This window comes from Astatotilapia calliptera, chromosome 1 (assembly GCF_900246225.1).
Source record: "Astatotilapia calliptera chromosome 1, fAstCal1.2, whole genome shotgun sequence".
Lineage (NCBI taxonomy): Eukaryota > Metazoa > Chordata > Actinopteri > Cichliformes > Cichlidae > Astatotilapia > Astatotilapia calliptera.
This window is the reverse complement of record NC_039302.1, coordinates 20,799,563-20,826,737: the sequence shown is the minus strand read 5'-3', so window position 1 is coordinate 20,826,737 and position 27,175 is coordinate 20,799,563. Positions and strand designations below refer to the sequence as shown.

Here is a 27,175-nt window from a genome sequence, read left to right as displayed (position 1 = left end):
TTTTTCACTTTCAGCCATTCTAATGATACATTTCATTTTGTTGTGTTTGGGGTGATTTATCTCCTACAGTACATAACCTAATTTAGGCCAAGCTTGACTCTTGACCTGTTTGGTTTTGTCTCCACTTTGGTGTCATCTGTGGTTTGTTCAGATGCTGCTTGGCAAACCTAAAGCAAACCTTGCTGCCATGTTTGTTTCAGAGGGAAGAGATATTCTCTTGGGATTCCTTCGTGCCATATTTGTCTTGTAATTCTATTTTCATGAAATTTAACCTTTAACATACTAGCTCAAGCCTGTAGAGCTGAGGCATTTCTACAGTCGGGCCTTGTTGGGACGTTAACATTTGGAAAGATTGTGTCATTGTGTTAGCTCACACCTGAACGCACCAGACCACCAAACTACCAAAACTGCTGCTTTTTTAAAGGTGCTCACCTATGATAACAAGGGTGAACTTAGTTATTCACATGACTGTATACAAGACCTATTTTAAATGCAACTTAAAAGAGGACTAATAATATTTGTATTATTATTTAATCTACATGAAGGGGTTTGAAGAGAGGTTAACGTCGCTCTTCACACTCATCAGCTGATTAACAGAGACTCAAAGTCTATTTAAAATAAACTTTAGAAACTTTAGACAGTATAGACTTATATTGCTGAATTTTACAGTTCAAAGTTTTACCGAATACCATTTATATATTTCACCAAAATGAGTCAGTAAAGGCCAGTGCTGTGTTTGGGAAGAGATACATATATTTATATTGGTATATTTATATATTAAGATTATGAGTACATTATATGGATTTACATGGATGAATTTGATTCTGTGTATTTGTGAATACATAATAATTTAATGTATGTGTGTACACGTCACATATCTTAATGTTAAATTCAAAACCTTTTAAGCGCTTTTTTTCTTTAAGTAAAGCTACACAACAAACACATATTGTTAGTTTAGGATTAAATATCATTAGTTTTTTTGCACCTAATTTAGCCTGCAGTTCATACACGGTGACAGAAATAAGTAGCGTTGCATAAGGTTTATTCACACTGATCCACGGCTCTGTTATTGATCTGACTGTTCAATAAAATTAGCTGTTTGAAAACTAGCTTTTTTCTGTGTGTGTTTTCTTGTTGACAATTCTCTTGATCAAACAAAGTGAGGCAATATTCTCTCATTAAAGGGAAATGACCAGCATTTTCAGTGAGTGTTGCAGCATTAGCTCAGTTTTTAGCCTGGCACTTAATCTGGACAGACCTCATTGTATCCAGTGTTGCATTATAAATGCCTGAAAATAAATAAAACAAACATCAACCGCAGATTAACATGTTCAACATTACTATAAAAAGCTCTGCTCTCAGCCCATCAGCCCAACAGTTGGGTGATCTTTGCTCTCCAACCAGTCGAGACCACCTGAATGAGCCGCTTCGCTGGTGATTTGCTGAAACAGCGAATCGTCCACCAGCTCCTCTGGGGCGGCGTGCTGATACTGGCCTTGCTGCTGGCTGGGGTCGAACAGCAGGTTTGTGTCCAATGCGTTAAGGTCACTGATGCTACTGGGAAGCTCCGATGTCATTCTGATTTCACCGGGGAAATCGGCCCCGCCTGCTGTTAGCTCTGACACCTGTTCCATGAGCTGATTGCCAGCAGCGAGGAGGTCTTGAGAGGTGCTGAAGTCTAACTGCTGGTGTTGCTGCTGCTGTGAGTTCAAAGCTGACATGATGGACTGCTGCTGATGCTGCTCTCCACCGGCTGCTTGTATTTGGCCTTGACCTGCCGAGAGAATCATTTGTTCACCGATAGAGTTTTCCATGAGGTAATTGGGCCTCTGCAGGTTGCAGGTACTGCTGGAGTCGGAGGTCATCAGGCTGTCAGTGCAGGAGAGGCTGGAGTTGGATTCGAGGATCTGGGTCAGGTTCATACGAGCGGTGTAGGTGGGAAGTAAATTATTGATTCCCACACCCCGCACACTATTCTCGTGATCTCCGTCTAGCTTGCTCAGGAGGACGCTGGCGATGCTTTTGATGCTGCACTGCTGGCCCGGTGTGGGCGGGGCCTCGCTTTGCATCATGATGTTGAGCGGCACAGAGCGGCTCCTCTGGGCCATGCTGTTCACGCCGAGGTTTGTCTGCCTGTTTGCGAAGATGTTCAACACCTCAGCCGTCACAGGAGAATTAAAGGGAGACACTACCGATCGGGAGGCATTGGAAAGGTTGGCTCCTGCTCCTGTGCCGCTGAAGTTCCTCTGATGTACAGCGGGACTCACGCTGCGACACCTAAAATTTGCAGCAGATGTGTTGGCAGTTTTATTATCCAGAGGGGCAGGCACTGCAAAACCCTCCTGTTTGGCCATGCTCGCTACCTGCTGCTGCACGGGCGAGATGGGAGTCAAGCGGCCGAAATGGCTGTCGTGGTGCCGCGCGTGAGGAACGGCGAAGGCGTGAGGTTTTTGAAAATGGTCGTCTATCAGGCTGTGATAGCCGGGCAGGATTTCCATTCCGCTGTTGGATCTGCTGGTGGTCCCGCCGCTGCTATTGTAACTGTTATTCATCCACTCCAGCCTGGTCTTGTCTGGATGGGTGGCCATCGGTCTCTGCATCGGTTTCACGGGGCTGCTGGAGATGGTGCTGCCGTCATGGAAACCAGTGATGCTGGAGTTAATGGGTGTGAACGCGAACGGGTTTCTGCACTCTACTGGACTGGGAGGAACATTGCTGCTGCAGTTGGAGTGTGGCGTCCCAACCGGGGTGTGGCGACTGCTTCCGAGCGAGCTGTCCACCGGGGTCGTGGAGGCGATGTGGGAGCAGGGGCTTTCTCCTGTCAGTCCCTGGGCTCCTCCCATCATTTCCGACATGGGTGTAGGTGTCGGCGTTTGAATTGTTTGGATTGGGTTACTGTTGTTGTTCGCAGCATGATAGAAAGCCATGTTCTTATTAGCGGACGTCATGTTGTTTGGCATCGCAACCTGCTGGCCCTGCAGCGTGACAGAATCTCCAAACTGCTGCAGGTTATTAAGTTTCATCTGCTCCTCCATCTGCACCAACTCCTCCACTATGCTGTCCTGAGTCACATCATCATCAAAGCAAAAGTAATCTGTCATGTCTGTCTGCATGGGCAGTTGACCGGATGATGAAGCGTGATTCAAAAACTCTAAGGTTTCAGTAGCAGGACTGGACTGAGAGCAGGGCTGCTGCCGGACTCCTTCCAGGCTTGAGTTTGAACCCACACCTGAATGCTTTGGAAAACTGGGATTATCGGGCACAGCATGTGCGTCAACTGCTGCGTGCCCCTGATGTTGCTGTATTAATGCGTGACTGACTGAAGTGCCAGTTTCCATAACGGCAGAAATGTTTTTCCTCTGCAATGAACTATGTGTTTTGGCAACAGAGTAAAAGCCACTCGCTCTGAAAGAAGGAGAAGTGCCAAGTGCGTGGACTTGAGTGGTCATTTTCACTTCTACTTCCCTGGTGGCTGGTGCACTTTCAGGTCTAGCTGGAGCGCCTGGCCTGGATACATTACCCGTCATGTTTCTGATACCATACCCTGGACCAGCAGCACCCTCTACTGGCTGCTGGGGTATAAAAACCCTTTTGATTGGTGAAAGGTCTGGACTGAGCCCTGAACGTTTTCTGAGGCTCTTAGTGGACAAGAAGCCTTGCTTTGTTTGGTTGTTTTCCCCACATGAAGATGTTCTGCTGGTGTTCAGTAGAGACACGGTGCTGGTATTCTGAGTGGAGGGATTTAAGTGCAAAGTGCTTGTATTTTTAGCGCTATTATTGCCGCTGTCGCCTGTGGCCACAGTATTAGTGCTTGAGGAGGACTCTCTGCTGCATTTATTGCTGGACGTTTCCTCGAGACCCAAGAAGCCTCTAGTTTGCGGTATGGGCACACTGGCGGCCCTCTGTACAGCCCCTTTGACTCTATTGGTCATTGCCACTTGTGGCAAAACTTGACTGCCCAAATTTTGCATTTGGCTGCTTTCATGTATAGCTTCAACTTCCATTTCAACATCGATGCTTGGAGTGTTAGAAGTCTGCCCTTGCCTGGCCACCGGGGCCAAAATGGGGACCGTTGAGGAACTCCTCGCGCTCTGACTGGAGCTGGCGTCTTCTGTAGCTTTAAAGTTGATGTCTGCAGATGCCGGCCGCAGCACGTTTGTGAAGGATGTGGCAGTTTCACTGCTGTTGGGTGCGAGCGATATGGCTGCCATTTTGACCAGACTGACTGGGCTGACATGACATGGCGTTACAACAGTCTTAATGGGGCTGTTAGCGATGATCATGGTGGAGGGCGAGCGCAAAGCGATGGCAGTGGTGGCTGAAGGTTTAGGGAGGATTTGAGCGTAGCGCTGCCGAGCTGCGCGCTCCCCCGCTGGATTGGACAGAATATTTTGGGGGTGTTTGGGGCTCTGCTTCACTCCCTGAACTGGCTGGGTCACCATCTGGATGTTAATGGGCAGTACTTTGCTCTCCACTGTTCCCACTGGACTCGGGGACATCAGCGGCCTACTCCTCTGAACCTGCAGGGGGAAAAAAGAGGAATCATGAAATCAAAGTTTAGATCCTGTCTTTGACAGAGAGAGATAGAGGGGGCTTTATGGTACCATTTTTTTTAATGATTCCTTTTCGGACTCCCTGCACGTCTGTATGAATATATCCTTCGTCTCTTTTTACTTCAGGCTTTATTTCAACGGATATTTTTACTGTGTTTTTACCTCGCATGTTTGTTGTCTTCTCCCCTGTCATTGCCTGACGAGTTCACCTTGTGCCTTATTACTTTTCTCCTTGGTGTTACTGTTTTTGATAGTTTTGACACCTTTTTGATTTTAACTATGGTTATTTTGTTTTACATTGCCACTTCAGTCCACTTAAGAAACAGCTGGAATTACAGCTATCCATGCAGTTATGTTGTAGATATTTTGTTTATTGGTAAAAACAACTATTTAATCCCAAGTGTTTGATTTTATATTGCATTAAATATATAAAGCAGCCTTGGTGACATTAAAAGGGATACAAAAATGTGTTGGAATATCTACTGATGAATTCTGTGGACTATCATTTCTGGCTTATCTCTTCTTCAGACTACACAAAATAATAAGATCAGAAATGTGATGTGACCTCAGATAAATGAAAGTTTGACTATTATATTGATGAAAAGAAAATTCAGTGATCTATAAGAATGTAAATCAACAGTAACTGCAGCAACGTGTTGTAGCTAATTAATAGATTAGAAAAGGGTATATTTTTTATCTAATGTGGGTTCATTGTGTTCTAAACATTCATGACGTGCAGTTAATCTTTCCTTCAGTGGGGAAAGAAATGACACATGATGGTGTGATCCAGCTCTCTCTCTCACCGTGATCGGGCTTGGCACGGCAGCAACCACGATGCCTATAGTTGGTTGAGGCGACGGAGGGGTGGGACTACCACAAGACACACCGTCGTCTGCCTTCCTAATCTGTCCCTCTCCGGGTAGAGGAGATGTCAGCTTTTGTTCCTGTTGCTTTCTCTGGATCTTCCTCTGGAGCTGCTGCTTTGCGTCGACAGACGGAGAGGACAGCATGGTCAGATGAGGCTGGAAGGAGTGAGCGTCTGCAGCCGGGGCGAAGGCTGAGACGGTCTGTGAACCTTTCACCTCTGAAGAAAATCAAAAGAAATTTGTATTCAGTATACATCAAATGCTCCTACAAAAAGAATATATAACACTATGCAGGGGAACTTAGTACTGTACATCTTCAGTTATTGCAAAAACAATTACATTTGAGGTAGCAGAGTGTTTTGCAGCATGTTCCCTGATATATTCAGATGTAATTCTACTGGTTTCAAAAGGGAATTCCTTATTATTAAAACCTGGCAGCCACCAGCGCTACCCCAGCCTCCTAGTGGATGTACCAATGGTATAATTTTGAAAATCCAAGGTGATTTTCAGGAAAGTTGACCCCTGACCTTGACTTTGAGTTCAAGATCACTGAGATTCAAACTCATCTGAGACTTTTAGTAGATGCACCTATTTCTCTTACTCCTTAGTATTTGTGGGTTTCTGTATTGTGTATCAGGTTGTTAGTCACTCTGTGTTGAGCATTTGGATTCACAGCTTTTAGTTGTTGTATTTTGTATTTAAGTTTCTGTCAGTGCAAGTGAAATGTTCATATTTTCTTGTTTCCGTTTTTTTCTTATTTTCAAGAAATATAACATCCAATTTCACTGCTGTGCAGATTACACTCAGCTCTACTACAGCTCTCCAAATCCACAGCTACTCTCCCACCCATATCTATTTCTGATTGTTTAAGTGAAATCAAGGTCTGGTTTGCTCACAACTTTCTTAAACTTAATGGCACTAAAACTGAATTTATTTTAATAGGCACCAAATCAAAACTTTAAACCAGATGTCTTTCATTATCCATTGATAACTCTGTTGTCACACCTTCCCCTCAGGTTAAGAGTCTTGATGTCATACTCGACAGCACTCTTTCCTTCACAACACATAAATAATATCACTCGGTCTTCCTGTTTTCATCTTTCAATAACCGCCTTTGTCCTTCACTCACTCCGAACTATTCAAAACTCTATTCAAAATTGCATCATGATTTTTACCTTGTTTAGCTTTTATACTTTCATGCTTGTTTTTTCCATGTTTACCTTGTGTTTTTATTTATTTACTTATTTTTTGTAATATTGTAAGGTGACCTTGAGGGTCTTTAAAGGCACCTATAAATAAAATGCATTATTATTATTATTATTATTATTATTATTATTCCATTCATCCATTCGCTTCCGCTTATCCTTTTCAGGGCGCTGGAGCCTATCCCAGCTGTCATAGGGCGAGAGGCGGGGTACACCCTGGACAGGCTGCCAGTCTGTCGCAGGGCCAACACACAGGGACAGACAACCATTCGCACTCACATTCACTCCTGCATTCTATTATTATTATTATCATCATCATTATTTTCATTATTATCCATCTGACTAACTCTGTTTCTAGTCTTTTGTTCTTTAGTTTCGTATTCTGGTTTTCTTTTGGGTTTAGGTTATTATAAATCGGATTCCTCGTATTTTTACTTTAGTTTGGTCTTTGTAGTGTGTTCTTGCATCTTGTTAAGGCTTTGTCTTTGTTTTGTGATTCCCCTTTTAGTAGCTTCCTGTTTCATTTGTGCTTTCCCATCACTTTTACTTCCTTTGTCTTAATTAGCTTCAGCTATGTCTTGTTACCCTGGCGTTTCCCAGCCCCCTGATTACTTCACGTGTCTATTTAAAACCTGAAAAGGTTGCCTTAATTCTTTGTTGAGTCATACTTGCTTATGTGTTTACTGTATTTCTGTTTGGATTTATTCACTTATTTAACTTTTCCGTATGTGTACTTTGTGTTTTGCCTTAATAAAAGGTTGTTTTACGTTTCTCAGGTTTGACTTAGCAGTGTGCATTTGGGTCCCTTTCCTGTGCAACCCTGATATCATCACACAAAAAAGTCAATAGCTCATTAAAATGAAAAACAAGGACTAACAAAAGAAAAGTCCCCCTTGAGCTCCCACCTGACATCCACATTGCTCTGCATCTAGGAAGGGTTGCCAAGAAACTTATTCTTAAAACCTGGCAGTCTGCCTCTCCACCTGCCTTTGTACATGGGATTAAATCACAGAATCAAAGAACTGTGCAATCTCAGGGTAAATTAACAGGAGATGATGGGCCTTTATTTCAACCATCGCACATTACAGCAAGAGAACAGCAGTAGAGATTCCTGCTGTTCTCTTGGCTCAGTTATGCTTATATCCCACATGTTTCCTTTGCATCCTCACTGTACATTTCAGTGTCTGGGAGCTTCTTGTTGGTTCTTTGTTAAACAATTATTTTTACTTAAATCTCAACACTGAACCTTCCAGTTTATGAGGTATACAAATATATTGTGTAGTGGTTTAATAAGCCTAACAAGTGAAAAGCTGATCTACCAAAATAAAAATGCAGAACTACCTGCTGAAGTGAGCCCTAGTGAATAAAGGAGCAGCCGAAGGTAGCTGTTCAGTTTATGTTAAAATGATGTGACAATTCAGAGACATTATTATTTTGTTCTTTTTCTTTGCATTGATTCAATCACAAAGTGCTCTTCATCAAAATTACATGTTTAAGTAATATATTATATATTGAACAGCTTAGATCTTTGCACACTTCTGTGGAAAATGCATATTGTGCTACGCTCCATTTGAAGTGGGAAGCCTGAAATCCCGAGACACCTCTGAATCTGTCTTCTTGAGCTTGTCACTGGTATGCAAGCTTCAGGGCAAAAATGATCGCCCATGAGTTTTATATACTGCTTCTGGTTTATAAAGAAAACCTATTTTAAGTAGTTTTACTGTAAATTGAGTATTTAACAAACACAAACATGTTTTTTTCTGAAATGATCACACAGTTGAACAAAAAGTTCTCTAATTTATTTTAAAGTAAAACTGAAGATTATAATCGCTGTAAAGATTTATTGCAAGGTTCGCAAGTTAGACTGCTTGATGTTCCAGAGCATAAGAGTCCAAGAACAACATTAATCTGGTGTAGAGACAGAACTTCAATAGACGGATAAAGCCATAGGTGCGTTAACAGCGAGCTGCCACCAGAAGTCACTCTTGACCTTTATGTTCTGCACTCTGGGAACATCAAGTTGTCAAGTGTCCTACCTGCTGCTGTGCCGGTCATTATGGTGAGAGCTGCCAAAGACTTGTTGCTGATGTAATGGCTGTCGATTAGGAAGCGAGCCAGGTCCTCCACAGCATCAAACTGGCGTTTGAGCACCTTTTGAGCCCACTCACACACAAGATCACAGGCTGCAAACCGCACCTCTTCCTTAATACTGCTCAGCTGGCCCGGGGAGTCGAGCACATCACACTGGGGCTGCAAACAATTGACATTTAGTTTCATATATAGACACATATATATGGAAAAAAAGCTATATTCCAAAGACATAATATTAATATCAATATGAAAATAAGTGTAAATAAATGTGCTTACTCCATCTCCTGTTTTATGGAGGTCCAGAGTTGGTAAAGACGGCATCTGAACAAATGGTCTCTTCCTTAGGCCACTATAGCAGTATGTGAGTCAGTGTTAAGATAAAAAATCTCAAAGGATCTCCGAAGAATACATATGACAACTATACAGAGGAAACCCTGAATAAAACACAGCCTGTGTAGTATTAGCAGCTCAATACGCCATGTCATAACAGAAAACTGGCAGCGCCAATTCTCATTCGTAAACTGCATCCAAATTTCCATATTTATCTTTTGTGTTACCTGAGCCTTACATTAGTATTACTGAGTTATCTTATTGGAGTTACTTTTTATCTGTTCTTGTTAAGTCTTGTTGTTATTGTTTTCCTTTTCATTTTGTTCCAAAGTCCCGTACTACAAAGCAGGATTTTGGCTTCTCCAGCCAAATCCAAGGTGGATCTTTTTAATGGGACATATCACTATAGTAACATTTGGCGCAGCCCTAACCGGCAGTTAATGAGGTTATATACCCGATTAGAGATCAAAGGGTGTGGAATCACCACGACTGCAGTGTTACAAACGCATTATAAGATCATCTGGACCTCTGTGTACGGGGAGTAGGAGGGCCGGAAGTTTTTGTTTTATTAAAAATATAGAACCTTAGCCGCTTCTTTACTCCCAATTTTTTTCCTTGTCAGCTGCAAAATAAGTCACTCCACTTTTTTATTGTTCTATAAGAGTTAATACATGATCCTAAAACAGGTACATGCTTATAATTTTTCAGATTCTCGTGTATCTTAATGATAGAGCTGTGATAACGATAAGCCTTTTACTTTCTACAGTCAGCATTTCTGCCAACTGTCCTTCCAGCCTTTAAACAGGTTCAATGTTATTAATATGGCAGCTTCCCCCCCCCCACTTTGATTTGATTCTGTATCATGTTCTTAACCTTTTCATATCCCTGTGTAGGATTGGTCACTTTGTTCCCAGTTCACTTCATATTTGTTATTGGTTCAATGCTGCCAGTGACACACTTTTGTCTTTACAAGTCCTTACATAGAGCTTTTCTACTCTTACTGAGCACTCTATATAACCTGCCTCGTTCACACAAGCACTGTCTTTGGAGATGCAAACTACCAGCCTTCTGATTAGTATATGACCCGCTCTACCTCCTTCCAATCTACCTTTATCAAGGTAGACTGACAAAGCCTGGGTTGATCACCAGCTTTGCCCGACCACTCGTCCTGATTTTCGATGTTGGGTAAAGCGAATCCAGATAACGGATACTTTGGGTATGTTGATTTGGCTTTGCAGTACAGGGACCTGGTGTTTTGGTTTGTCCACAGCTTTTCTGTATCCTGTCTGTGTGTTCAGTTATTTCCTGTTTTACTTTGTTAATTAATCCTAATTACTTTCAGCCTTTTCTTGTCACCTTCCTGTTTTCACTTCCCCTAATTACCCTCTGAGTGTCTTTCCTTTGTTCTTTGTTGCTTTGCAAATTCTCTTGTTTCTTGATCCCTATGTTTTCTGGATTTTCTCCTTGGATTATGCTTCTTTTGGAAATAAAGAGCTTACTTTTTGTTTGAATCCTCTGCCTGCAGCCACCTGCATTTGGCTCTGCTACTCTAAACGATGATAATATATGATGAGTAGACCAGTGCAAAACAGCAGAAAAAAGTATTTATAGTATTCACTGGCTGGGACAGAGTGTGTACACACTTCAAAGATGTTTTTTTGTTAAAGATTCAGTTCTGATGAAGCTTGATTTATACTTTTAAGTAACACTCTTTGATGACTTTAATGTCTCATACTACACTCAGGCTTTGTTTAATTGTAGCTGAAAGCTTTGCCGACTGTTACTAGAACAAATAACTAGAATTATTGGTATGCCATCGTACACCTCCAAGAGTCAGCGAAGTTATACGTTATATTCATGTTTGTCCAGTCAGGTAATAATTGTAGTCAAGAAATTAAATACTGTATGTGGGAACCAAGCATCAGTGTCACCAATTCAAACAAAGATGAACAATACAGGGTGGGCCATTTATACACCGTACTAACATGGGAATGGTTGGTGATATTAAAGTCCTGTTTGTGGCACATTAGTATATGTGAGGGGGCAAACTCCTCAAGATGGGTGGTGACCATGGTGGCCATTTAGAAGTCGGCCATCTTGGATACCGCCTTTGTTTTTTTCAATAGGAAGAGGGCCATGTGACACATCAAACTTATTGGTAATGTCACAAGAAAAACAATGGTGTGCTTGGTTTCAACGTAACTTTATTCTTTCATGAGTTATTTACAAGTTTCTCTTTGTTTACAGCCATTGACATGTCGAAGAGGTTAACACGTGAGGAGCGGATCGAAAGTGTGTTGATATCTGGTGAACGCAGTAACCGGGTCATTGCAGCAGATTTCAATGCAAGACACCCTACGAGACCACCCATCTCCCATGCTACAGTTAGCAAACTGCTTGCTAAGTTTCATGAAACTGGTTCAGTGTTGGATTTGCCAAAATGTGGACACAAGAAAACTGTCACTAATGAAGAAACATCAGTGGCTGTCCTAGCTTCATTCAGCAAGAGCCCACAGCGTAGCACTCGCCGCATGTCACTGGAGAGTGGCATTAGTCGAACATCCCTTCAGCAGATATTAGCTACTCACAAATGGCACCCTTACAAACTCCAGCTACTGCAGCATCTCAACGAGGATAACCCAGATCGGCGCACAGAATTTGCAGAATGGCCAAAACAAAAATTTGAACAGGACCCTCAGTTCACGCAGAAGATTTTGTTCAGTGATGAGGCAAACTTTTATGTGAATGGTGAAGTTAACAAACAAAACCACTGCTATTGGTCTGACACTAACCCACATTGGATGGATCCCTCCAAGACTGTTGGAACAACAAAAGTGATGGTTTGGTGTGGTATATGGGCTACAACGATAGTGGGTCCATTCTTCATCAATGGAAACCTCAAGGCCACTGGATATTTGAAATTGCTACATGATGATGAGTTTCCCTCTTTATGCACTGAAGCATTCCTAGATGAACAGTTTCCTGGAAAGTGGATTGGTCGTTGTGGGCCAGTTGAATGGCCCCAAAGGTCTCCCGATCTGACCCCCTTAGACTTTTATCTTTGGGGTCATCTGAAGGCAATTGTCTATGGTGTGAAGAAGGAGTTTGCCCCCTCACATATACTAATGTGCCACAAACAGGACTTTAATATCACCAACCATTCCCATTTTATTATGGTGTATCCATATAAATGGCCCACCCTGTAGTTGCAATCTCCCATTCTGTACCTGACTCACAATGCATTTATTTTTTTTAGACATCTGTGTGTAAAAATGTTGTAATAAAAGGAGCCAAGTCTACAAATTATGGTCAAAAATGTACTTAACAAAGGTCACAGTGACCTTTAATCCCCAAATCGTAACCAGTTTATAGTCTGAGGTCAAGTGAAAGTTTGAGCCACATTTAAACAAATCCACTCATGGCGTATTAACAGTGATGGTGCTTACAAGAATAAGGCAGACAACCAGATAACCTTAAAATTTAAAGCCTCTTGCATGGCTGTCGCTGGAGTGGAGGCATAAAAATAAATAAATAAATAACAGGATGGGCTTTGTAGTGAAAAGTGACACTGACAGCTGGTTCTGTGAATAGCAGCAGCAAATACTTTGCTTCTGAAGCTCACAAAGTCCAACAAATCCAAGTAATTATTATTATTTTTTTAAATTTGTCAGGTTTCATAAACATTTCAGTTGAAAAAAAAAATAGAATTTCTGGAAATTATTCAACAGTTCAGGCTTTATGGGGTTAAGACTCATTTATATCGTAAAGCTTTTTAAAAAACTTTAGTATAGATTTAACTTCATCTTATTCTTTTAACTTCTAAATTTTTATGATAATTCCATTGGAATCATATTGAATATTATTCTTGTTCTCAGTCTTTTTTGACCTATTTTAATATGTTTTATTACTTTTTCTCAGACAGTTTGTATAATATTAAATTAAAATTTTCATGCCATTAATCAATACCCTTAATAGAAACAATTCTCTACAAGATGTATGAAAAAATGCCCACCACCCTTTTTAGAGTTTAATTTAAAACTAACTACAAAAAAATTAAGCATAAAGTAAACGTAAGTATGTTATAGTCCCGGATTTTGAACTAGTTTTTTTTTTCAGTTTATACACTTTAAAATATTTTATATCATTACATATCCAATATTTGGTTCTTAGTTTGTTAATTATTTACATTTTATCTTAGATTTTTAGCATTTAGTGCTTACTTGAATTTGGTGCTGGTATCAGTTTGTTAGTTTTCTTTTTGCCTCACTTAAGTGTCTTTCCCCCATGTCAAGTTTAAGATTGTCAATTTCCTCGTCTACTTACAATTCTCACTTCCTGTTTTGGTAGTTGACTTTTGATAGTTAGTGGTCTTTTGTGTATTGTATTTAGTTTTACTTCATTGTACATTAGCTTGATTGTTTTCAGCTGTGTTTAGCTTCCCTCCTGCTCCCACTTCTGTTACCTTCTGCTTATTTAAAGTCTCAGTCACACCTTTTGTTTTGTTTTTTTATGTTTGGACTTGGAGTCTGCATTTGGATCCTGTCTTTCAACACATTATGACAAATTTCTAATTTAAAACAATTTCACATTTTTCAAACATTGGCACAGAATTAGTTTTTGTAGATTATGTAGATAAGGACTGACGTGAGGAGCTGAGTTCTAAGCAGACCATTTTACCTGAAAGTTAATAAGACTATAATGCAGATAAAGGTCATGACAATAAACCAAGATGTTCCATTAGACGTCATGAGCTAAACAGAAAAAATATAAAAAATAAAATCACAATGTTACGTGAAGGTCAAGATCACAGTGACTCCCCTGAGGGTCTCTGCATTATTATGCTTCTGCTTCGAAGGCAGAGGGGGGCTTTATTTCATTTCACGTCTATATTTAGCGAGCTTATGAACTGCAGCAGCAGATGGTCTGTGACCAGAGACAGAGGCCAGACTGCTACACTCCTTTCCAGTAAAGGATATTTTGATTTTCCCCTCATGCCGAGCCGACGCGCCTTCATGTTCGGGAATACATTTTTCATCATCTTCCCAAAGTCTGCAGCACTTAGTGGGTGGTAGTTAAGATTGTCACAGAAGCTCCTGAAACACAGAAACAGAATTAATACAATTCATTTTATTTAATTAGGAACACAGTGCAGGTCGGCATCATAGCCAGGCTGTCATTGTCTCTGGGTGCAGATGTGAACACACTAACCAGGGTGGGGACCTAAACAACTGTACCGAGACCCTATGGAGGGGGTGGTCTCGATGTGGTTCCAAAATGAACTCCAGAGCACTTTGTTTATGGTGTGAATGTGATCGACCTTGACCCGAGCCAACCAACAAGCAGACTTTCAAGTCTGAGCTAAAAACTTTCTGTAGCCATGTATGCTTTTGTGCGATAGACACAATAGATGTTCAAAGTTCTGTACGAGTTAGCAACTAGCGACGAAATGATTGTCTGTTTGTCTTCTTTGTGAGCTCCCTGCTGGTTTTCGAATTCTGTTGCCTCCTTTGTTTCTGGACTGTTAGACTTTTCTGGACTTCTGAAATTAATAAAATGTTCACCTTTTGTTTACTTGTAGCTGTGAATCTTGCAGGATTAATTTAAGAGATTTTAATTTTTTTTTTTTAGCAAAGAGGAGGTTTAGCACAGTTACACAGATGTTGAAATATCAGGACTAAATGCTTCCCAAGGAAGTGTCTGACTATGTTCCTGATGGTGAAAGGCATGTGCCATTTTTCAGGTATAGCAAAGGATTTAAAACACTTATTAAACACAACTTATTTCATGACATAAAGCTGCCTTTCTTTTCTTGACAAGTATAGTAGTAATATACCGTATGTAGTATATAGGTAACTGAGCTAGCAACGTCTTCAAAACCCTGAAAGCAGCAAGCTTGTCTGAATCTCTCTCATGTTTAAGGTCTGTTAGCCGTGGTTTACTTCAGAACAATGTGATGAGTAGAAGTGGAAAATTACAAAAAAAAATCACAACCTAAGATGCCAAAAGAAACCCATACATATATTTTCAGGATCATAAATGACACAACTTTTGATTATCTTTGCTAGACCGATGTGCCTGTTGTAAAAGCAGACAGATTCATGGTAGTCAGAATTTTTTTAATGAAAAATAAAACATGTCAATGGCACATATGACCCCACTCAATCACTTAAAGTTTAACATCTTGCTGTTCGATAAGCAGGTACAGATTACCTTTATTTCATATCATTTATTCTGAGTAGAAACATCTGCATCTGCTAAAACAGCTAGCTAATGAAAACCTGAGCAGTGGTGGAGCACCAAAGTTACACAGTGACTGTGTCCTATGTGCTTGTTTGACTGTGAAAAACATGAAGCACGTTAGGTCTGTTTAAAGCCTTTTGACCTGTCTGCACTGAAGGCGCCAATATTTCTGGAGGACGCTGTATTTTTGTTCTAGCTGAGTTAAAAAGACAGTTGTATAACAGCGTCAGAACATTTCAATGGCTGTCTCAGACTTTCCATTCTAATATTACCGACACATGCGGCTCTGTGATTCTCATGCCTGCAGCATCTATTTATACTGATGCTTCTGCCTGCAGTAAACTGGAGGAGAAAGAGGCTCAAACATTGGAAGCAGCTATCTATGCAAAAGGTGAACGTCAACAATGACTTTATTTCTCCAAGAAAACTGGGTTTATGCAGTGAAACTAAACTCCGCCTTTCTGTTTTACACCTACTTGTATTCGTCGTAGACTTCCTGCTTGGGGAGCGAGGTCTCGGGGTACTCCTCTAAATGATTTCGGATCCAGGTGAATGCGTGCATCTGCTGCGTGCGACTCGATGACAGGGCGCTCTGGTCACTGCACAAAGATGTGGGTCAGTGATGTTTGTGAAGACAAACAATGCAGTGCTTACTGTCACCTCAGGCCTGATAAATGACACCAACGCTAATCGAGGCATTTTTGTTTCAATAAGCTTGTAAGCATTATCCCTTTGTCCAGTTTTCTATAAAAACATTTAGAAACAAGTATATCCTCACCTTTTATCGACACTGCTGCTCGGACCAGAAGGCAACTTGAGGTAGAGGTAGAGTTTTTCGATGTCTGAGAACTTCTCGACATCTTGCTGTAGAAACAAAAAGTCAAAGATGGTTAAACAAGCAGGTCGGTCACACCTGCAGCACATGCATTAATGAAAGCAGGACTAGGATAGTTCATAAGGGACATTATTTACAAGTTCAACATTTCATCTGTTATTTTTCATTACTAACTACTCTGTCATTATTTTAATTTTAAAATATCTAATAACGTAGTTCTTATTTTGCCGGACTCATCAATAAAACATAAAATCATTACAACATAAGAAAAAGAAAAATGTGAAATATTGTTTGAGATGGTGAGACTAGAAAATATTTATTTGTTCAAAATATCATCATAATATTATTTTATGTTTATTTTGAACAAATATTTATTTGAACGAATAAATATTTGTATTATTATTAAAACAATAGTATGTCTAATTATTAGTCCATTAGCCTTTGCGTGTCACCCCTCTCCTATAACCATACTTGATTTCCTCTTACTTACACTTTTATACAGATAGAAATGTCTGCATTAAGCATGAATTGAAATACGATTTAGACAACAAACAGAACAAGCAAAGCATCCTTACAACAAGAAAAATCTTCAGTCTTTCCAGTAAACACTGAAACAATGACAGAGCCATGGCTGAGCTGCCTGGCCACCCACTGCATGCATCCAGATGGCACTGATAGCGCTCTCTTTTCTGTCTGTTACATATCTGTCTGAGCCAGCAGCTGGTTTCAGGGGAACAGTTAAAGTTTCAGTCTGAAGGCAACAAAATCAACCTCTCATCTCTGCTGAAGCTCTCTAACCTCCTGAGACTGATACTTACACGCGGACATTGCATGTGGGTTTTTTTTTTCTGCACATTACACTTCAGTCACTCATACTTAGACCTGTTGCATCCCATGAATCCCAAACAAGAGCTTAGGTTAAAGGCTGAAAAGCATAATAAATACATTTTTTGAATTGTTACAGATCATTTGAGGTATTAACAGAATGCAGTGCTATTCTTTAAGCCAGGGAGCAGGTCAAAGGAGAAAAGAGGCTCTTTGACAATTCAGGACTTACAAGTTCAAGAAGACTACATAGTGGAAATAACAAACTAACCCAAGATGCAATCTTAATATAAAGATTTGTTTTGTTTATCTTAAAAAAGCACAAGCCTCAGCTGCACAGTTAACGTTTTAAAGCTGAAACATTACAGCGGGGTCTTCTGTTAAGTTAAAACATCACTCGCTAATAAAGTGTTATGTCATCTCTCAGTAATTGAATATGTTAGCTACAGCTCTATAAGCAGCATTTTAGCCTAAGCAGGACTGATTTTAGCATCACTCTCAGGACGTGCTGTAAATTTTACATCAGTAACTGAAGAACAGCAACAGCGTGCTTTCACTGGAATTGATTTTCACCAAAACCAATGCTTCAAATTAATAACTCTCTCTTCTATTCCAAGCAAACCAAGACATTTATTATAAATAAATAAATTATTTCAGCCCTCACCAATTTATCCTTAAACAGACCATAACAAAACATCAAGCAATCATGAAAAGCATCTACTTGTTCATGTTCACAGATACAAACTGATGCCTTTTTTCACAACAGTCAACAGGAAACTATGTATTACAATAGGAAGCACATTCGTGTCAGAAACACCTGCTGTGTGTCATTAAGACAAAGTGAAGCTACATCACCACGGCAACTGACAAAGCTTTCATAACCAACCCAGTAGTAGAAATCCTGTCTTCCTCCCCTCACCTCCAAGCAGTCATAGGAGACGGCTGTCCCACTCCCAGCCTGTTCTGCCAGAGGTTTTCCTGTTAAAAGGGAGTTTTTCCTTCCCACCGTCACCAAGTGCTTGCTTATATTACCGTACCAAATATAAATACATATATTCTATTTCTATTTATATAATATATATTAGATATATAGATATTTATTTATAAATTAAATTAAATTGAATAGTAATGCCTGATCCTCACCAAGTATTGAACTTGTTTCCCTCTGCATAGTAGAAGTGTGAGCTTCACCACCAACCCCTCCAACCTCCAAATGTGGATTTCCCCTCCCCCAACAAAAATAATGGGTGTTGTGGGTTTTGAACCCAGCGTTTTCAGTTTCGGACTCTCAGTTTCTGTTTGATATTTTCTGTTTAAGAGCTTAAGGATTGTGAATGTTTAACAAACTGCTGTCAGACTGCACTGAAAAATAAAAGACTGGCCATTAATCAACAAAGCAAATATTGTGGCATAAATTATATAGTGCCTGTTTTGATGTACGCTAAAGGGGCTCTAGAATAAAAATCATATTCAGACATTAATCTGACACTTTACTGATTCGCACCGTTTCATACTCCATCCACTGAGCTGATGCTGACTTGTTAAGAGTGCATTTATAGAGTCAGATCACTGTGTCAGTGTAAACAAACGATTACTAAATTGTTGCATAAAACATATATAAACATGTAGGCCTCGGGAGTAGTTGTGCAACCCTTTTATAGTATAATAGTTTACACATTCACCTAAGAAGCACGAGATCCCTAGTTTGAAAAATCTGCAAACTAAAACATGTGATGCTACCTGCTCTTGTACCCTCTTGCAAGGGTGCAAGAGCTGAAAGGGAGTAAAGTTTGGAGAATAGGGGTGGAGTAGACTGATGACATAAGTGGGGGCCTCACCTCGTAAGACCATAAAAGCAAGAACGAAGATTTTAAACTCATCCTTAAACCTCACAAGAGGCCAGTGCAGACACTTTAACAATGAGGTAATATAAGAAAACGCAAGTAGGAGTTAGAAGCCTTGCAAAAGCATTTTGGACAAACTGACACAATTAATACAACAGACAAGAAAACAGAGCATTATAATATTCTAAGCAGGACAAGATTAATCTAACTTTTGAGACAACAGTCTTGAGTTTAGCGATATTTCTTAAATAGAAAAAGCAAGAGCCGGTCCAAGACTTGATGTGAGCATCAAAGGTTAAAGACTGAAAGCTAATGAATAGATTATTGGGCTCAATTTTGGTCACAGTGGATCAGAAAGGAACCAGGTGTGTCTAATACGGGGGGAAAATACTCCCCAGAGCAATAATTAGAGACTGTCTTGTCTGTGTTAAGCTGCAAAAACATTTGCAGAATATAATTTAATGAAAATAAAAAGGGATTTCAACAAGATCCTTGTGGAACACCACATAGCAGCCACATTAGAATAGAAATTTCCCACTTAAATCAAAAGTGTTTTATCAACAAGAAATTAAGTGAACCACCCCAACACATCAAAATGAGCACTTGAGGCTAGCTACAAAGAAATGTGGAAAGATTTAAAGTTTATAGAAGAAACAGCTCTGGTTCATTTGTCTTTAACGACTTAAAAAGGTTATGTTATTGGACTGAATTATAAACTGTGTTAATCCATTATGCCTACCCTTGTCACCCTGTTGAACAGTGACGTATGGCGGATGTGAGATGCAGCAACAGTTTGAAAGATTACATTTTGTGGAGGGGGAAAAAAAACTCACCAGTTTCTTTCCTTCTAGTTTTGAATTCCTCTCCTCCTATACCCACACTGGTGTGGGAATTTTGTGTGAGTGGAGACACCTATTGTTCAGGAGAATACTGCAGCAGGTACCCATGCCCTAAACACTGGTGTACATGGAACAAAGCTGTGGTGACGTCACCGCTAGCGTGCAAAGCAACTAATGCGGTGGATGTACTGGGATTCTTAGAGGTGTGGCTGCTAGCTGTCAGCAAGGCCTCACCTCTGCTAATTTTAGACACTGAACTGTATATTCTAACTGTGCTATAAACAGAATATAAAGTCTGTCCAAGAAGTCTGTGTTCTGGTTTTTGGTAGTGAAATTATTTTCTTTGTTCGTTAATTCACATTAACTAGCAGGTGACTGCACATCCCATAGATGCAATGCAGACTATATTATAAGACAAAGAAACCATCTTTGTTATACAGTCTATGTTTCAGCCTTCCGATATACCCTTAACCTCCTGAGAACTGAGGAAAAGAGATTCTTCCGATTGAACTTTTTGATTTCCTTCCTCTTTGGAGCTAAAAGAGGCCACCCAAACGCATGAGATAGCAATGGAATGGATGTCCTCTATTTAGCACAACAAGACTTATTAGGGTAGCTCAAATAAGTCAAAATATATAGATCAAAAACATCCAAAAACGTCCATTGCACAAGCCATAAATGAATAGGCTGGTTCTCAGGAGGTTAATGCTTAACACTGCTACCAACGGATCTTCTATTTTTATTTTTAAACTATACATGGATGGTAGGAATGTTTTTTCTGCTCAACCTATTGGGAACACTAATAATCTTCTGACAATATCTGAACAGAGAGTATGAAAAATGTCCTTAAAGTTGTTATCTGCAGATCACAAATATGTCAGGAATACTCACCAGAATGTTTTCCACTTTTGATTGAACAGATTTGCTGCAAAACAGAAACATAGTACAAATTAGCATGAAGCCGGTGTAACATGAGCACTTGTGTCTGAAGTATATTTATTTATAAAGCAGAGGAATGTTTGGTATGAGACGACCCTCCCCTCAGGATCTCTCAGGTCATGTATCCCACCACCACAAACACATGTGGTCATATGTAAAAAGAAACAGGGACATGAACATTGTTTAGGACAGAAGATCTTTTTTATCAACAGTTTTCCCAAATATTTTTCTGTGTTTACAGGTTTTATTCTCATACTCCTATTCTATATTCAACAGAAAGGTTACCAGTACAATACAAAGTTCTGGCAAATTTTAGTGAAAGCCTAACTTAAATTAAAAACTTAATCAAAAATAACATATTAACACATGTAACTGCTTCCCTGTGTCCCACCATGATCATGTGTCACTTCTATTTTTTGCCTTAGCATCTCACACAGGCCTCGGAAGCATGAAATTCTCTTCCTGATTGACTTTTAATGATGTAGGTTTTAACCTGAGGTCAATCTGGAAGAAGTGTAAGATTTGATTGAGGCTCATAAACAGCCACTGCTGAGCTGCAGCTAAAAACTATCAAAGATCACTACAAAAATCCAAGAGTGACTGGAATGATGCTCAGGCTACAGCTAAAATTAACATACAATCAAACAGACTTTGATAGTGGGAAAGATCACAATTAGTCGCTCCTATTTAGGTCCACTCCTGCAGACAGAAAAACCAAACTGAGGAATAAAGTCCAGGTTTCATGTGTAATCCACAGACAGGGCAACATGCTGTCAATGACTGTGGGGCAGAAGGTAGGTCACATTTAAAGACTATTACTTGGGCTGGGCAGGTCAGAATCAGGAGACGCTCTAAGCCATGACAAGAACAGTTCACTTTAATTGACTGTTACCAGGGGGCTGAGGATTTCCCAGTGCTGAAAGACCGTCAGTAAGCCGTTTGTGAGGCAGACTTAGCAGATAAACTGAACGACACCTGACGCAACTTTCTACAAGACCTAAGCCTTGAAAATAAAGAACTGAAACAAGACAAACAAATGTTGCTGATGAACCAGCAAGATGTACACCTAACCCCAGACCAGTGATTCCTAATTAGGGCTAAAGGTACCCCAGTAGGTACTTATACAGAAGTTAGGGGGGGTTCATGGAAAAATTTGTTCAACTTATAAAAATTAAAAATCCTCAAACAAACAAGTTGGAGCAGAAGCAGTTACAGTAAACTAAACATAGTGGCTATGGTGCAGAGTGGCTCCATAGTTTGAGGTTGTGCCAGTAAGAGCATCTGTCAACTCAAACATGCAGAGCTACCTGCTGTGATAACCCCATGTGACAAGGGAGCAGTGAAAGTGGATCAATTTTAGTGGATAAGGTGCAGGAAAAAAACAAATCACAAAAGTCTTTAAAATAAATAAATAGATAAAGCAGCTAATTAAAGTAGTCCTAACCAAAGAAAAGAAAAGAATATCGAATTATCATTAACAAAAGGTTGTCAGTTGTTTAGCTTATATGCTTTTAGCAGCTACGGTAACTGCTAAAACTATCACTTTAATAAGTAATGAATACCTAAAACAGGACAAAAGAAACAGCAAAAACATAAGCGATAAATACATAAAATTGGTCACCGAGTTTAATTAAATCAAAAATTAGTGACTCTAATAGTAACTTCTAATTTAGTGGATGAATATTTAAATTAGTAAACCACTATTTATGGACAGCCAATAATTCTAGCTAATCATTTAGCTACTAGAAGTTACAGGATAAATATTTGAAATTGTCAATTAACAGAAGAAATATAACAATTGTCAAAATATTAGGGATAAATTAATGAAATCTGATTAAATGAATAGCTGTTATATAGAGTAGTAGCTACTACTAACTGAATGGACGAAGGGCTTACATAGTGGTCTAACAATTTATGGACAGATGAAACGGCTAACAATTTAGCTGCTACAGTTAGCATTTTAAAAGGCAAGATTACAGTGAACAAAAAAGAAATGAAATTAGAGATGAAAGATGAAATTTGTTGTTGGATGAAGGGTTAAATAGTATAGTTTTAGAGTAGATTAGAGATGTACCAATTGACCGACTATGGACCAAAACTGGATGATTTCCAGTGTTCTCGGCCTGGACCGGTGAGCGGCTGGTCAGCCTTCGATATGATTTATTACGAGCCCACTCATTTTTATGAATACACAACATGTGCACAATGACATGTGGCTCACAGCCACATGCTACGCTGTTACCATGGAAGTGAGTAAGGTAAAAAGTTTGCTAAAGTAAACCACAATGGGGAAACAAAAATGTTTGTAACAACAAACCCAATGACACATGTAAACATGCACATTTTAAACAAATGAAAAGCAACTAAAGCTAAAGCCATCCACAATACAAAGCCAGCCATAAGTCAGTATCCTCTGTAAGAGCCTCGGTATTAGCAAACAATCAAAGCAGTTAGGAGTGAAAAAGATAAAAGGGTCAATGTCCTGTTGTCTGGTGAAGCTATAAAATTAAGAAAGTACATGACATTTGTTTTGTTATATAAAAAGATTTGTGTCTGCTTTTATTTAGTAAGGTAAAATATGTCAGGTAAAGGTAGGTGTACAGCAACTCATTTCAGCACTTTATTTTCAGTTATTTCAGTAAGAGAAGATCCTGTAACATACTGCAGTTTAGGGGAAATTTATGTTTAATAATTTCTTTATTTAATTAGCAAGTAAACAATCCAGATTAAAATGAGTTCGATTAAGCTAACATGAACATCAAAGGTGGGGTTTTGAAAATCAGTGCTTTGATTGTCCAGACTTCCTGTGCAGACAGAGTGACGGTATGTTGCAGGTGAACTTGTTGACCCAGACTACGACTGTATAACTTCACCAAGAGCCACCCAGAAGCAGGTCACTGAGGTGAATGCCAATATTTATGCTCTACTCCTCTCAAAGGTTAAACCTGTATGGAGCTGGGCAAACGTTCAGGATCCTAACATGTTATTGATAAACTGTTAGCAGCACAGTGACGTGAAGTTTCTATTGAGGTATTTCCTGAAGAGATTTGAACTCTGAACTTCTGTGTTTCCGGTTGTTCAGCTCCTTGACATTTTCTTGCTGTCTGATATTTAAATGATAGAACTTAAGTTCATTCAGAAAAAAAGGTCAGAACAGGACCTTAAGTAGCAGACACAAAAGAACACGTGCCTTACAAGAAATCAAGTCTTTTCCTTTACTCTGTTCACATTAAGCCTCTTATCGAGCCATAACCAATTTAGAATCAACAGTTCTAAATGAGCAAGCTGGAACCCAAACAGGCACAAGGACAACATGGAAAATCCACACAGAAAGGCGCTGGTATTTTCTCAGGATTCACTAGCAGAACCTAGAGGTTAGCAGTGTTGCCTCACTGCAAGAAGGTCCTGGATTCAAATCTATTGGCTGCAGGTGTGAGTGTGACTGGTTGTCTGTGTTAGAGCTGTGACAAACTGGCTACCAGTATGACAGCTGAGAGAGGCTCCAGTCTGCCAGAGACTCTCAAACTGAGAACTGGTTAAAAATATAAATTTGATTTGCCTCTTCTTGATTTGTTATTATTTTTTCTTTATTTTTTATTATTTTGTTTTTTTGAGCTATTCAGAAGTGGACTTGCTAGTGTGTTTTGGATCGTTGTCCTGCTGCTTGACCCAAGTACCACTGATTTTTTTGGTAGAGAGCAGAATTAATGGTTCCTTCAATTACAGAAAGTCATCCAGCCAGAGCAAAGCAGTCAGACCATCACACTACCACCACCACTTGACTCCTTGTATGATGTTCTTTTTATGAAATGCTGTGTTTATGCTACTTTATGGCAGATGTAACAGGACTTGAACTTTACAATAAAGTTTAGCTTTTGTCTTGTCAGTCCACAGAATATTTTCCCAAAAGTCTTGGGGATCATGAAGATTGGTTTTTTTTTTTGGCAAATGTGAGCCTTTGTCTTTTTGTTCAGCAGTGTTTTTTTCCCTTGAACTCTTTCATGGATGCCATTTTTTCCCAGTCTCTTTCTTATTGTTGAATCATGAACTCTGACTTAACTGAGGCAAATAAGGCCTGCGGTTCTTTATATGTCATTCTGGGTTCTAATATGACCTCTTGGATGAGTCGTTGATATGCTCTTGGAGTAATTTTCGTAGGCTGACCACTCCTAAGAAAGTTTATCACTCTTCCAAGTTTTCTCCATTTGTGGATAATCACTCTAAGGTGGTTCACAAAGCCTTAAAAATGGCTTTTCAGCCCTTTCCAAACTAATAGATGTCAATAACTTTGTTTTTCGATTGTTTTCTTAAATTGTGGCATGATGTGTTGCTTTAGGCTTGCTTCACTTTTTTTAGACAGGTTCTATTGTACTGATTTCTTGATTCAGCAGGTCTCAGTGTTGCTGGTGAAATTGAAATCAGCTTCATCATTCAACTTCATCATTTTTACAGCACTGTATATTACAGAAAGAGAGAAAGATATTGGGGAAATATGACTCCTTCCTCTCTTGCATTAGGAATCAGTCTTCAAATTCCTGATTAAGTGTACACTGTTTTCTGTCCCATTTTACATATAAAACTAAAATATAAGACAGCGCTTCAGATAAATGAACAGCGTAAAACAAATAAATGCAAAATAAAAATGATAATAAAGTTGCCATACACGTAAGAGTAATAAGAACTCAATAATCACTAGAATACAATGTGCTGCTCTGACAGAGACCATTATGTCAGCCATACAGAGTAATTTTACTTTTGCTATTTCTAGAGCATTTTCCTCGTGATACCTGTGTTAAATATAGCTACTTTTACTGGAATAAACACGGTGGTGGGATGTAAAAAGAAATACCTTTATTCAAGGAGTCGAGTAATTAGTTACTCAAGCATAAAACAAGTTCCTTAAGCTTTATTTGAGTTATTTAATTTTTCCATTTGCACAGTGTCTACTCTACCAGGTTTATCCGGCTGTTTTATCACAAGCACACGCTGCAGCTCGTGCATGTGTCTAACATTTAACATGCTGGACTTCTACGGTTGTTATTATTTACTTACTATTATATTTAAGCAGTGAAGATGCGACTGCGTCCAAGCATGATAAGAGCAGTTTAAAAATGTTGTGATGAGTTTCCCTTTAAGCATCAAATTGTGCGTATGCACAGCACAACAGTGTGTGAAGTAAACATCTCCTCACCAGATGGAGTTCTTGATCCTGAGCTGCAGAGCGCTGGCCTCAGCGCCCTGCAGCCCGGGGAGTAGGCCGGGCAGGCTCCCCGCCCCGCTCTCCGGCGGCGGCTGCTGCTGCTGGGGGTCCTCATCAGCCATCACTGGAGGTCACTGTGGGACGGGAGTGGACCGGTAGGGAGGCGAGGACAGGTGTAGTCGCCCGGCAGGGTTAAACATGGACCGGAGGACGTTGCGATGCTAGGGGGACAGCAGCGCGCCCTGTTGTTGTTGTGGCTGCCACCCTGCGCTCCTCCGACATCGCTCGCTTCGAGCCCGGACTGCCGGTCAGTACTGGCGCCTGTGGAGCGGAACTACGAGCCGCTGTCAAACACGGGCCAACACATGAATATAAATAAAGGCAAGAGTAAACAGGCAACCTGACAGCTGCAAAACAACTAGCTAGTCCCTCCGGTGTGCTCCGCCTGCCCCGCACGTTATGATTGCTCTACATGTGCATGGTGAGTAGTAGCTGTCTGGCAGGCGCATGCGCATTGAGAGGCTCAGCATTAAAAACAAAATGTAAGCAGAAGACATCACTGACCGTGCCAGACTGCATTTATATAAACACACTCCTGCTTTACATGTGTGCTAGTTTCATTATTATTATAGCATTATTGTCTTTATTAACAGTAGCAGTTGTAATAGGATAGTATTATTATTAAAAACAAGAATTATAACAAATCCTCTACAGATTTTATTTTGCTCTAGGAGGGGTAAATGACTTTGAACCTTGATATACAGAAAGGTAACAAAAAACATAGTTACTTTTCAGTTAAAAGACAGATAAAATACAAAGCCATATTTAATATTCCTTTTTGTTTAATATAACAGTAAAACATGGAAAACTAGAAATAAAATGGACAATAAATAAGAAAGATTAAAAAGTGAACAAAACAGCTGGCTAAAACTGACTTGAAGCTAACTCTGGTACTTCTCCTAAAGTGCCCTGGAGATAAGGTGTTGAAAGGTGTTAAAAACCTGAAGTTGTGACAACTCATTTCCTTGTTCCAGTTTTGATGTGGGGACAGCAAGGAGTGACTGTTCAGCTCATCGGAGAGACCTTTGTGTATTTGTACAAAGTATGCCAAGTCAGTGGGAGCCAAGCCACTTAAAACTTTAAAAGCAAACAATAAAATTTAAAATGGACAGACAACGAATGTGAAGAAGCACAAACAGGAGTAATATGCTCATGTTTGCTTGTCCTTGTCAGCAGACGAAGAGCAGCATTCTGGACCATTCGTAAGTGTGATATTGAGACCTGATTAATACCGACATAAAGTGCATTACAATAATCAAGGCGAGTGCTCACAAACTCATAAAACTCTTAGTCACAAAAGGTGATAAAAGGTTTAACTGTAGAGAGCTGCTGCTGCAAAAAGCTTGTC

General features: G+C 39.8%; 1 protein-coding gene across 1 annotated transcript; it reads right to left on the bottom strand.

The window, feature by feature from the left end:
• Positions 1-26,274, bottom strand: LOC113023042 (DNA-binding protein RFX7). Its single transcript, XM_026169103.1, has 9 exons — positions 25,759-26,274; positions 20,520-20,553; positions 16,064-16,149; positions 15,762-15,884; positions 14,022-14,138; positions 8,992-9,076; positions 8,661-8,874; positions 5,357-5,637; positions 1-4,520 (listed from the first exon to the last, which is right to left on the bottom strand). Exons 1-9 carry the CDS (start codon positions 25,887-25,889, stop codon positions 1,359-1,361), a joined length of 4,233 nt encoding a protein of 1,410 aa, XP_026024888.1. The 5' UTR covers positions 25,890-26,274; the 3' UTR covers positions 1-1,358.
• Positions 26,275-27,175: the final 901 nt, after the last annotated feature.

Bases quoted from the DNA above. Each gene is read 5' to 3' on its own strand.
- LOC113023042 (XM_026169103.1), bottom strand. From the start codon at position 25,889: ATGGCTGATGAGGACCCCCAGCAGCAGCAGCCGCCGCCGGAGAGCGGG. The intron at 15,885-16,063 runs GTGAGGATATAC...ATCTTTGTGCAG, and splicing joins AGCAGCAGTGTCGATAAAAG to TGACCAGAGCGCCCTGTCAT. The intron at 4,521-5,356 runs GTGAGAGAGAGA...TTCCCCCTGCAG, and splicing joins CCGTGCCAAGCCCGATCACG to GTTCAGAGGAGTAGGCCGCT.